At 49.5% G+C, this 12,074-nt stretch overlaps 1 protein-coding gene across 10 annotated transcripts in view; it reads right to left on the bottom strand.

Moving 5' to 3' along the window:
• Positions 1-549: 549 nt before the first annotated feature.
• MBNL1 (muscleblind like splicing regulator 1) overlaps positions 550-12,074 on the bottom strand; it is a 77,556-nt gene continuing 66,031 nt past the window's right edge. For 6 of the 10 annotated variants that reach the window (XM_065844571.2, XM_065844581.2, XM_065844570.2 and 3 more), the window contains 4 exons: positions 9,013-9,048; positions 8,231-8,325; positions 4,987-5,061; positions 550-3,807 (listed from right to left, as the gene is read on the bottom strand). In XM_065844571.2, coding sequence (XP_065700643.1) covers positions 5,005-5,061; positions 8,231-8,325; positions 9,013-9,048 — 188 coding nt within the window. In that variant the 3' untranslated portion in view covers positions 550-3,807; positions 4,987-5,004. The remainder of the gene's footprint in view (positions 3,808-4,986; positions 5,062-8,230; positions 8,326-9,012; positions 9,049-12,074) is intronic. The other 4 variants (XM_065844578.2, XM_065844576.2, XM_065844580.2 and 1 more) reach the window with 2 other exon arrangements.

Genomic DNA, 12,074 nt, shown 5'->3' on the forward strand with positions numbered 1-12,074 from the left:
CGGTGAATTAAAACAGTGGTGCCATCGCGAGCACCGATACAGACGTGGTGCGAACGAGCCGGGCGCTGGGCTGGCAGAACGGGGCTGAGAAATGAGGGGAACTCAACAAAAGCGGCCCCTGAACCGCAGCTCTTGGGCTCTCGGGCTGTGCTAACGAACGCGGGACACCCCGAATCCCGCTGGCAAACACCTTTGGATGTTCCCTTTTCCAACCTCAGCCTGAGATGCGCTGGTCAATAACCGTGATTATGGGAGCGATGTGGCCGGGGGCTCCCGGTCCCAGGGGTGCTGGAGCTGCTGCCACTGCCGCTCCGTGGTTCATATTCATCCTCTGGATTCAACAATAACATCATGTCTACGGAGCACGCTCAATATATATCCTGTATATTGAACATACCACGCAGTGTTGAAGAAAAAACCCCAGTACCAGGTTTTTTTGCACAAACAAATTCTGTCCCTTCAGTCAAACAAGCATGCAGATAAAATGAAAAATGTGTATAAAAGCGGTGCCATTTTTCACCTGAAACAGAAAAAACGTAACTAAGAGAGTTTTTATTAGGGCATTTTCACTTTATTTTTTCCATACAGCAAGGTCAACTATAGCAGTAATAATAAAATAAGCATAAAAACAAATGGCAGCCCAGGACAGAGTACATAATTTGGAGCAACTACAAGCAAAAGTAAGTCTGTGATTACATAAGAGTAAACCCAAGCACGTCTGTCCTTTGAGCAGATGAAAGTCGCGGGTCGCACTAAGTGCAGCGGCATTGGAACTCGGTGCGGGCGCCGGGGATGGGGTCACGTCACGGCCCCCCCGCGTCTCCGTTCGCTTTGGCATCGACCACGACAAGGGTGCTGGAACTTCCCATTGAAATGGTAAAATGACCCCGGTGTTCCCTCTTTCACCTGCTAAAAGAACAGGCCCACTACAGCGATCAAAAGAACCACAGCACGAGCACAGCTACGGTGTGCCGTCTGGTTTGCCTGTCCACGATTCAACTCTGTTGTGAAAGTCAGCATTGGTTTTGAAGAATCTTTTTTTGTGAACAATAAACCACTGAACTTGTCAGAAACCGGTTTGAATAGCATATATCTCTAATATATTTCTGATACTTTAAACATGCAGTAGTTTTTGAGTAATGTAGGAATACCTGACCATGGTTTCACCTCCATGCTCTGAAGTACCTGCTATATTTTGTTCCTTTTTTTGGCTTTTCTCCCGTCTGTGGGTGTTCCCAGGCAGATCGGAGCCGGCGGAGCTCTGTCAGTCACGAGATCTCGGAAGGATGGCGCCTCTTCCAGCTGAGGGATCCTGGCAAACTACAAGCTGTCCACATAAAGCAAAGCAACCTTCTGGAGGGTATGGAGTGCTAACTCTGTGCCACTTTTGCAAGCAATTTTGTTCAGCCTGTCATTTATTAGCCTTAACAAAACTCCTTGTAATTATAGACATTTTTATTCAAAATAAGATCTTACTATTATACAGGTTTCTCTCTTTTTTGACTATATACAGAAGTGCAAAAAGTCAACCTTCTCTCTCTACGTTCCCACATGCTCAACTGCAGCATAATCAACCCCCGAGAGTTTGCACACGCACACTACAACTCTGGTTACGTAAACTTTGAGTATTTGGATTATCAACAAAAAGTCCCTTGATCTATTGATTATGCAGCTTATTTATAACAAGGCCTGATATTCAGGGATTTCAAAAAATATTTAAACAATATTTTAACATTTGAAATGGATACAGTAGAAAATAAATTTTATTCTAATATCTAGGAACTAGATTTTCTCATAATAACTAATTACAAACAAAATAAATCATCAAAATATTACTCAATTGTCTGCCAGGATTGTTGCGATAGCAACAACTTAACTTCTTACTTAGCAATGATTATATAAGATATCCATATAAAAGATCTTTGTTCTTTGAATGAAAACTAGACAAGAACTAACAATGACTGACATTCTTACATTGTCATATTAAATCAGTAAAATAGAAATCATTTCGGTAACAGGAATACGAATATTCATACGACACTACATGTAAATTCAAAACTGAGTACGTTATGAAGAAAACTACTCTGTTGATTTTGAAAAAGTCATCGGTCAACGCTAATAAACAAAGTTCTACGAACTGAACCGGTGTTCATCGGTAACAGAAAACGAACACGAGCTAATAAATGGAAGAAAGAAAAGCTACACTTTTAAAAAGAAAAGTAAGTAATATCCTATAATGTTAAGTAACTACAATAACATGTGAAGTCACCTATACTTTCTTAACACGATTGAAATTACATTGGTATGGGTTTTAACCCGTAATGTAATAATCTAAGGCTTTACTAGATGTACAGTACAATCAGTACGATCACACGTCACCCTCGCACTAAGGTCTCTCCAGGCGGGGCCGGCGGGGTCCGGCGGGGTCCGGCGGGGTCCGGCGGGTCGTACAACCGAGCGCGCCGCTCCCCCCGTGCCGACACAGCAGGCCCCGCCGCAGCGCCCCCCCGCGGATCGACCCGCGCCCCAAACTTCAATGCACATCTATTGTTCTGTTTTAGTTTGTAAAGGCTTTCTAAGGCTATAAGCAGTTAATCTGAACAGAAAAAATCACATATAAAACTCACCCAAGTATTTAACCCACCCGATTTCTACGCTAATTAACATCTCCGTTTTTCACGTTTTGGTTTGTCATGCATCTGATGTCAGTGCTTCGTTCGTCTTTGTTTAGAGTCACCACGTAACGCGTGACTGGTGAAGTAAAAGCGAAACCCATCTCTGCAAAACATTTATAGTCCTTTTGACTTTGACAGAGGCCATAAATAGAAGCAAAAGAAGTTCCTCAAACATTAGTTACTGTGTCTCAGAAATGGCTTTTCCCTTTCGTCTATCGCGTTATACAGTAAAATATGCATAAATACTACACTACAATGCCTTAAGAGAGCGGATCTATAGGTCGGGCCGGTGCCCCCGCGCGGCTGGAGGGCCCATCCTGCGCTGCGCGGCGCAGCCCGAGCCGCGGCCATTTCTGAGACAGCTTTGGTTTGAAACAGAACGGTGCCCTTTGACTGCTCGGTACTACTAAAGCGAGTGAAAACGTGGTTCTGAAAGTAACACTGCGGAAATAATACTCGAACGGGATGTACAGTCTATGGCACTTCATGAGAATCCTTAACAACGTGGTACTTAAAGCCATTGATGTGCTTTAAAATATACACAGTTGTGGTTTTGCTTGGCACATTCATCTCTGTCAGATACCTCTCTTACCACTTCTTACAATCTAGTACATTAAAAATATTACTTTTAAACAAAAATTACTGTGCATGCACGCTCTCATCTATAATGGCAATTTTAAATACAAGGTGCACCTTTGTTATTTGTAAACCTTGAAAGAAATAAACTTACTTTAAAAAATTATATCTTGGTCTACAGACGTACCAATACATAATAGATTTATGGTTACATCATCGCCTGTCTTTTCAACGTGACATACATGATTATGTAGCAAACACACTCCATATGCATATTCGAATCCATATGCATACTGCTGTGCTAGAAAAGATAGACCATGGTGTAGGTTTTAGACGATAAGATCACCTCAGCACAAATATCAATTAAATGTACAAAGTATATAGGCAACAGTGTGCAGTGGATTTCCGAGTTCTCATTTCGTCTCGTTAACATGCAATGTGTGACGTCTTACTGCTGAGGGAGTTCCGAGTGTTGCGGGACGATATATACATTATGGCTAATGAGCTTGCCCTCTTCTCCAGCCAAACACACTGTCCTGTTCTCCTTAGTTATGATCTAGAAAGGAAAGGAGAGAAAGCATTTCCAACACAGCCATAACCTCCGGTTGGCACCACGTCAGCCCAAAGTTCACCCTGTGCCAGGGAGGAGGGGGCAGCCGCACCCACCCCGCGGGGTTTCCCTTGGGATGTCCCCGCGGCACTGACACCCAACGCACAACACACCGGCAGCGCCGACTCAGACTGTGGGGACCCCCGTGCGGTGTGAGCGCTGCCCTGGGCCCCTCGCGCTGCCCGAAAACCCGGGAGCCCAACCCAGACCCGAGGGGCACTTGCATGTCCCTGGAAATCCGGGACCCATGTTCCCAAGGGGACTTTTCCTACTGAACTGCCCACCTAGCGCAGCTGTCTCTCTGGTCTCTATCGCCTGTCACAGCTCTAGAGAGCGATTCCTCCTCCCCCTCGCGTGTCCCCAGCCTGGGGACAGCCCTGTCCCTGTGCCCTGCACAGGGAGGCCGGCAGTGTCACCGCAGCCATGTCACCGCAGCAGCGTCACCGCAGCCGTGCCAAAGTGCCTGTTATCACAAACCCACCGCGGCACACCAGCTGATCCTCGCCCTAAGCAGCAGTTCATTACGGCCTGGGCACTCCACACAAAACACAGCCCAAGCACACGCGGGAGCGAGCGGTGACACCAGTGACGCTGTCCCAGGGCATGGATGTGGCCTTAACGACGGCAGGCACAGCGCGGGCGGGACCTCTCCTGGTCCTGTCACCCACACCAGGAAAATACATCATGCATCGGAACGTGCCAGCCTGTGCTCCAGGGAACCGGGCTGAACCTGTGTTTCCAGAGATGCTGGCTTTGCAAACGTGGGGATACCAAATGAGCTCTTTCTAAAAGCATCCCCCACTGGAGCTGGCTCACATCAGCGCTGGGGCCGTCATCCTTCACAAACAAACGTAAAGCTCTGATTCTAGCCTCTCTGACTCCGCTCTCCAGCAGTTTATCCATACGTGCAATACGTTCCTTCTGTCTGTACAAACTACCAGGGACCCTGGTCCAACACGCGGGCTGCGGTGGCCACTGCTGGCTGCGGGATCCCTGCTCTGGGGTCAGAGCCCCCCCAGAGCTCATCGGTTTGCTTAGAAAATACAAACATTCAGTCCCCGCAAAGGCAAATTCTGCACACAGACAGGTGAGAAAGCTGCAAGCAACAACACGTTGGGAACTTACTGTTTGATGACAAAATGTCTACATCTGTGTAACATACTTGTGGCTAGTCAGATGTTCGGCAGATATTATGGGTATCTATAGGTAAGAAACGTAAACAATGAATAACACGTGCAATGAGCCGACCCAGAGACACAGCATTTTGTTACAGAACACCAGTTTGGAAAAGTGAGGATCAGCTGTGAGTTGGTGGATTTTATATTGTAACTATAAGTTAAAGTCAACTGAAGTGCTACAATAGCAATTTAAAACTGGGAAACACTGTGTTAAGTACTACCCGACAAATATAAATAAGTATTATTGGTTGTTTAGGAAGTAAGAGAAGTTAAAATCTACAAAAGTCATGCAGTGCAGTAATTGAAAATAGCCCTTTTTGTTGGCCTACACAAAATCCTGTGCTTTCAGTGTATCATTAAAATGCTACAGCTCCACGGTGGCCTCGTTTCAGTCTGCTGCGGTGAAGCCTTCACTGCTCTCACTGCCTCCGTTTCAAAATGCCAAACCTAAGGTGCCCTGAGCTCGGCTTTCAGGGCTGGTGAAACCTGCGGTGGAGCGGAGCTGGGCCGAGCCGAGCCAGGCTTAGCTGAGCCGAGCAGAGCCGAGCTGAGCAGAGCCGAGCTGAGCCAGGCTTAGCCGAGCTGAACAGAGCCGAGCTGAGCAAGGCTTAGCCGAGCTGAGCAGAGCCGAGCCAGGCTCAGCCGAGCTGAGCAGAGCCGAGCCAGGCTCAGCCGAGCTGAGCAGAGCCGAACTGAGCCAGGCTCAGCCGAGCTGAGCAGAGCCGAGCCAGGCTCAGCTGAGCTGAGCAGAGCCGAGCCAGGCTTAGCCGAGCTAGGCAGAGCCTCCTGCTCCCTCCCCGGCCCCCGCAGGCATCGCGCTCATCACTTCGCAGCTCAGACTCCCCAGAGCGGTGGAACAGTCCTCAAATGTTCATCTGCCCAAACAGAATTTACTCCAGGGTTCTCTCAATGTGCCCCATCAACTCCATTTCCCATTGGAAACAAAAGACGACTAGAAGCAGAGTATCTGAGCAGCAGCACAAGCGACAAACTGCGACAAACTGCTGTCCTTCCCCAGGTGCGGGTGGGTCTGCCCTCGAGGGACAGCGCTGGGGACAGCGCTGGGGACAGCAGGTGTTGGGGGAACCACGAGGGACCTTGTGCTACAGACAGGACCACAAGTCCAGCTGGAAGGAGCAAAGAGGTGCAGGGACACGTGCTGGGACACCCGACACAAAGCCAATTTGTACCATCACGAACGGGTGTTGCACTTGCAAGGCCTGGTGTTCCTGGCAGGTACCGAGGCTGAGCTGCCCTGGCGGTGCGCGCAGAGAGGGGACAGGGAGGGTTCTTCTGAACCAAGTCCCTTCCAGGTGCTGGTGTCGGCTCTTCCACCCTCGTGCCCTCTCCTCCCCGGCAGCTCCACACAGCTGCAGCATGGCCAGCTGGCACAGAAAGGGGCTCCAAGCAGAACGAAGCTCTCGTACCACGTTGTTGTGCAGGACGGGCTGCTGCCCCCGCCGCGGAGACGCGCCAGGGACCTTCAACACCAGCCAGTGAGGATGAAGGGCCAGATCTCCAGACCTTGGGCATGCACGCACGTGTGGCATTGAATAATTTCAGCATTGCTCACGTAGCATATACATATATTTGTAATATATGTATATATTAAGGTTTGGCTGCAGTACTTCACTGCGTTATGAGGCTCCAGGGAGGATATGCATGAAATGATCAGATTCTACAACAGAAAGTTTCCCTATTAACTATTTGGGAAAGTGCAAGGTTATTTAGACAGAGACGATTTTAAAGAATAATGATGTTTCCTGTGGCTTGTTCTCACAACTCTCTGGACTTAGAGAGGACACAGAGACAGTATAATTAACTGTATGGTGCAATCAATGACAATATCAAGACAGTTTGGGCACAGAGGTGGTTGCTGGCTTAGGAGACACATATGCAGAGGCTGTCCTAGCTTTCCAAAAGACAAAGTAGTTCTCGCACTAGTTTAAATCTGCGAGTGACATGGTCATTAGGCAAACACTTCCCAAGAGCAGAAAGCACTACTTGCTAAGTAGACTAACCTGCCTATTTTTTGGAATGGTAAAATATCCAGGTCACTTTTGAGACCCAGGATGCGCACGCCTATCTATCACTGCAATAGTGCGATTTTTGGGATACTTTTGAGAGAAAGCAGGGCATCAGAAATGGCTTCGGGAGCCGCTCCAGCAATGCAGGGAGCTGACTGCGTCCAGCCAGCCTCGACGCTGACATCCAGCCCCAGAACATAAGGTCTGGCTCTCTGCTCTAAAAGGCACGCGTGCTTCCCACTGAGCTGCAAATAACACCCGTGTCTTGCACCAGAACCGGCAGTTTCACGACTCAGGCAATTTAAACTTCCTAGGAAATCTAATTTTTTAATTGTTTTTTATAAGAACAAGAGGGTATTTAGGAAGTTTTTGCTTGTTGCATTTTCAAGCAGACACACTATGGAAATCAGCATTTTTGACAGCCCAGCAGGATCAAAAGGCCGCGTGCCCCGGCGCACTGCAGCTGTGCGTGCGGCTCTGCGGGTGCTCGGCTGCACAGCACCGTCCCCGCCTTTTCTGGGGGCACTTTTTAATCACTTACTAGCAAAGCATTACCCTTTTCTTCTTGTAATACATCCAAAGGTGGCCACAATGAGGGCAGCTATTTAGAAACAGGGTCTAATGGATGTTTTCTTAAGTCCGTCAAGCGCAGCAAGTAACGAGCCCTCTCCTAGCAGAACCACAACTGAAACAGAGGTGTAAAAGAAGTTTCGGAGTGGCCTGTGCTCAACCATTTTTGTTTTGCCCTTGGAAGAGGAGTCGGAACATGTTCAGACTGCGAAATCCTGCTCCTGCAGCCCCTCTGCACACGGCTTTTCTGCCTTTCACCGCAGTTCTGCACTAAAAGGAGCTGTCGGCTTCACAGGAATAGAAATAAAGAATGGGCTCTGTGTATTATCCCTTCCTCTGTACATCTCTGAGAGCAGAATTAAGCAGCACGGCCCATAAATGCTGAGACTGAATCAGAAACGCTATTACCAACTATTTTTAGCACCAGAAATGGAACTGCAGCACCTTTTGAGCACGGATAAAGGCTTATTAAGCTGTGCTGCCAGTCCTGGAGAGAATGTGTAGGCCAACAAGAGGTAAAATCAAAACCCCCATGCTCATTAAAAGCACCAATTTCAAGTTGTCTGTAAGGAACAAAGCTGTAAATTAGCAAACCTGGTTGGCTGTGGCTGTTGCAGCGAAGGGAACACTTGTGGCAGATGTTGTTGCTGCAGACACAGTGGCTGGCGTAGCACCGTGCACCATGGGAACTTTCGGAAGGAAAATCATATAAGCGAACATACGGAAGAGTGGAGCAGAATGGGAACCAGAGCGAGACGTGGCAGGACCACCGAGCATGGGATTGACGGCAGCGAGAAGCCCGAGACACCATTGCCAGCGTGACATGCAACCACAGAGCCAAGCGGGACACATTCCGGGGAGAAGGGGGACGGAGGAGACAAAAAGAGGAAAATGCTTGTTACCATCAAATCAGGAAAATCGACACAAACAAGCTTAACCATTTCAATACAAAAACCAACGGAAGAATCTTTAAATGCCCTTATATTTACAAGGTTTTGTCTTTAAAAAATTCAACCCAAATATTTACTGCAAACAGAAATTAACGTTGTTGAAGGACACTATACGTCTACGTGGCTATAGTAAGATACAGTCTTTATTTAACACGAGATAGTTTCTACACACTGGAACTCATAGTCCAATCAAAATCCACCAAGGAGCAATGTGCAATTCAAACGACTGCTATACAAAATTAACGACGTCTATGTGTCCTTGTCAATTAAATCAAACGGCTGCATTTAATTGACAGGTGTTAGTGCAGGAGGCTGGGGGAGATGGATTGGCACGGGAGCTATACGTTAACATCTAGCAGTGGATTTTGAGGGTCCGTGAGCTGCACCACAGGTTTAAGATAATCAAGAAACAAAGCTGGCACCTACCAACACTTGTAGCGGGTGTCATGCACAATATTGAGCCTGCCCATCATGCATTGCAACAGGAAGGTGGATTTGGAGAGGGAAAAGAATTAAAACAACCCATCACACGTGTCATTAGAAATTTCATTTGAACAAAGAAGAAAAATAGTTATTACGGGAACAGTGGCATGTAACTGTCAGCACAATCAAACCACACAATAGCACAGTGATCCGTTAGAACCAGTGGGAGTGCAGGGGGAGAGCTGAGGACGGTGTGCTGGGCCACGGCGTGTGCTGGGTGCACCGGGCAGCGGCAGCGCGGCCACGAAAGCTTCCTGAGCTCTGCTTTCCAACTCCTGACGCTCAGACCTTTCTGCCTTTTGACATGAGCTTTGTCACGGTCCTCACCCTGGTTTAGAGCTGCACCTGCCTACAGGTACCTGAGGTCCGGCCCTGCTCCAACACGGGGACACAGGGCACAGCGGAGGGACCAGCACACGGTGACAGGGGACGACAAGGGACCGGCCGGGCTCTCCCTCCAGCCAGAGCTGCCTCCTCATCCGGGGCCTTCCCCGATGGCTCGGTGGACACCGGTTCATGAGCCGCAATCTGGCTGCTCCAATATGTAGGTAATACATAGGCAACCCCCCAGTGAATCTGGCATGTGGTTCTTTTGTCATATCTGCAACCCCTGTGAGCTACCGGTGAAGTGACGGTGACCTGCCTGTCCCTGCTGAGGTGATGGTGACCCGCCTGTCCCTGGTGAAGTGACGGTGACCTGCCTGTCCCTGCTGGGGTGATGGTGACCTGCCTGTCCCTGGTGAAGTGGTGGTGACCTGCCTGTCCTTGGTGAAGTAACGGTGACCTGCCTTTCCCTGGTGAGGTGACAGTGACCTGCCTGTCCCTGGTGAAGTGACGGTGACCTGCCTGTGCCTGGTGAAGTGACAGTGACCTGCCTGTCCCCAGTGAGGTGACAGTGACCTGCCTGTCCCTGGTGAAGTGACGGTGACCTGCCTGTGCCTGGTGAAGTGACGGTGACCTGCCTGTCCCCAGTGAGGTGACAGTGACCTGTCTGTCCCTGGTGAAGTGATGGTGACCTGCCTGTGCCTGGTGAAGTGGTGGTGACCTGCCTGTCCCTGGTGAGGTGACAGTGACCTGCCCGTCCCTGGTGAGGTGGTGGTGACCTGCTTGTGCCTGGTGAGGTGACGGTGACCTGCCTGTCCCAGGTGAAGTGACGGTGACCTGCCTGTGCCTGGTGAAGTGACAGTGACCTGCCTGTCCCCAGTGAGGTGGTGGTGACCTGCCTGTCCCTGGCGAGGTGACAGTGACCTGCCTGTGCCTGGTGAGGTGACAGTGACCTGCCTGTCCCTGGCGAGGTGACAGTGACCTGCCTGTCCCTGGCGAGGTGGTGGTGACCCGCTTGTGCCTGGTGAGGTGGTGGTGACCTGCCTGTCCCTGGTGAGGTGACAGTGACCTGCCTGTCCCTGGTGAGGTGGTGGTGACCTGCCTGTCCCTGGTGAGGTGGTGGTGACCCGCTTGTGCCTGGTGAGGTGGTGGTGACCTGCCTGTCCCTGGTGAGGTGGTGGTGACCTGCCTGTCCCTGGCGAGGTGACAGTGACCTGCCTGTCCCAGGTGAAGTGACGGTGACCTGCCTGTCCCAGGTGAGGTGGTGGTGACCTGCCTATCCCTGGTGAGGTGACAGTGACCTGCCTGTCCCTGGTGAGGTGGTGGTGACCTGCCTATCCCTGGTGAGGTGACAGTGACCTGCCTGTCCCTGGTGAGGTGACAGTGACCTGCCTGTCCCTGGTGAGGTGACAGTGACCTGCCTGTCCTCTGGCTGTTTGCTGAATGCGCAGGTCAGGGGAGCGCCCGAGCAGCTCAGGGCAGCACCCAGCACCATCGTTCAGCACGTTTTTCCATTATGGGATGTATTTTAAGCCGCTGGTGTCTGGGCTCACAACCTGCAGCTCTCTTTAGGCTGCACAAGAACAACTGAAGCGACAGCACCCGGTGAATCCTGCCCTGCAGCTGGCGAGCCCGCAGCAGCCGCGGGGTCTCAGGAACGTTTCAGTGTCATTTTCTGAATATCACTAAGCTGGTAACTCTATTTACTTCACATAGCAAAATGCCTTCCACCAGACTGAACTCGGGATCTTCTGCTTTTGCTTCCCATATGATAAAGATATACTGATATTTCAAAATATCCACTTTAAATAAACAACTTACTTTTTAATTTAACAAGTAACATTTATCAATGCTGCTAATTATGCCTGACGCAGCAGAAACAAAACTGAACCCCAGTGCGGGGACGGAGATTGCGGTGGGAACGGAAAGGGTCCGGCAGCCGGCGCTGTGGCCGCGGCAATGCCGGTGCCACGACCGCACCAGGGGACGGGAACGGCTCCGCTGCCACCACCCGGCGCCCTGCGCCATCCCACAGCGCTTAATTAACCAGGGAGAAAGTCAGCCAGTATAATTACTGCTGGGGACAAGGTTATTCTCTGTCATCTCTGTATCTGTAAGGCTACAAAGGAAAGGGCATAATCATGTTTCCTAATTACTCTTCTATTTCTGTGCCGTGGAAGAGACTGAAAACATTCACCAAGAAAGGTTAACAGAAGGGTGGCTTTTCCGACTTCCCCACGCACAAATCAATGGGACCACTTGCAAGACTGAAAAACGGAGCAAAATATGGCTATAAAGTGCAAACATAAGTAAAACTGCTTTCTCGGTTCCTCTCAGGACATCTCTGTGGTGCTAATGAGGTGACGGAGAAGGACCTTTGAGTTCTGTCTGTGCAGAAGGGCCCTATTTGTAAGGCTACAGACACTTCATTAGATCTGGAATATGTCATTCCATGCATAAATAGGTCTACATGCTAAAGACCAGTTACATCTTCATAACGACTCTGAAATGTCACTGTAAAGCTTCTCGGCTCAAAATCTGAGTCTGAGTTATCCTCGTCAACATTAGAACCAGCGCACACAGTTTTGAAAGGGAATCGAAGCAAATGAACATAAGGCAGAAATGAAAACACCAGCTAGGGTGCAATAACTTGCAAACATGAAGACGTAATGCTGTATGAC

Source organism: Patagioenas fasciata, chromosome 9 (genome assembly GCF_037038585.1).
Source record: "Patagioenas fasciata isolate bPatFas1 chromosome 9, bPatFas1.hap1, whole genome shotgun sequence".
NCBI classification, from domain to species: domain Eukaryota; kingdom Metazoa; phylum Chordata; class Aves; order Columbiformes; family Columbidae; genus Patagioenas; species Patagioenas fasciata.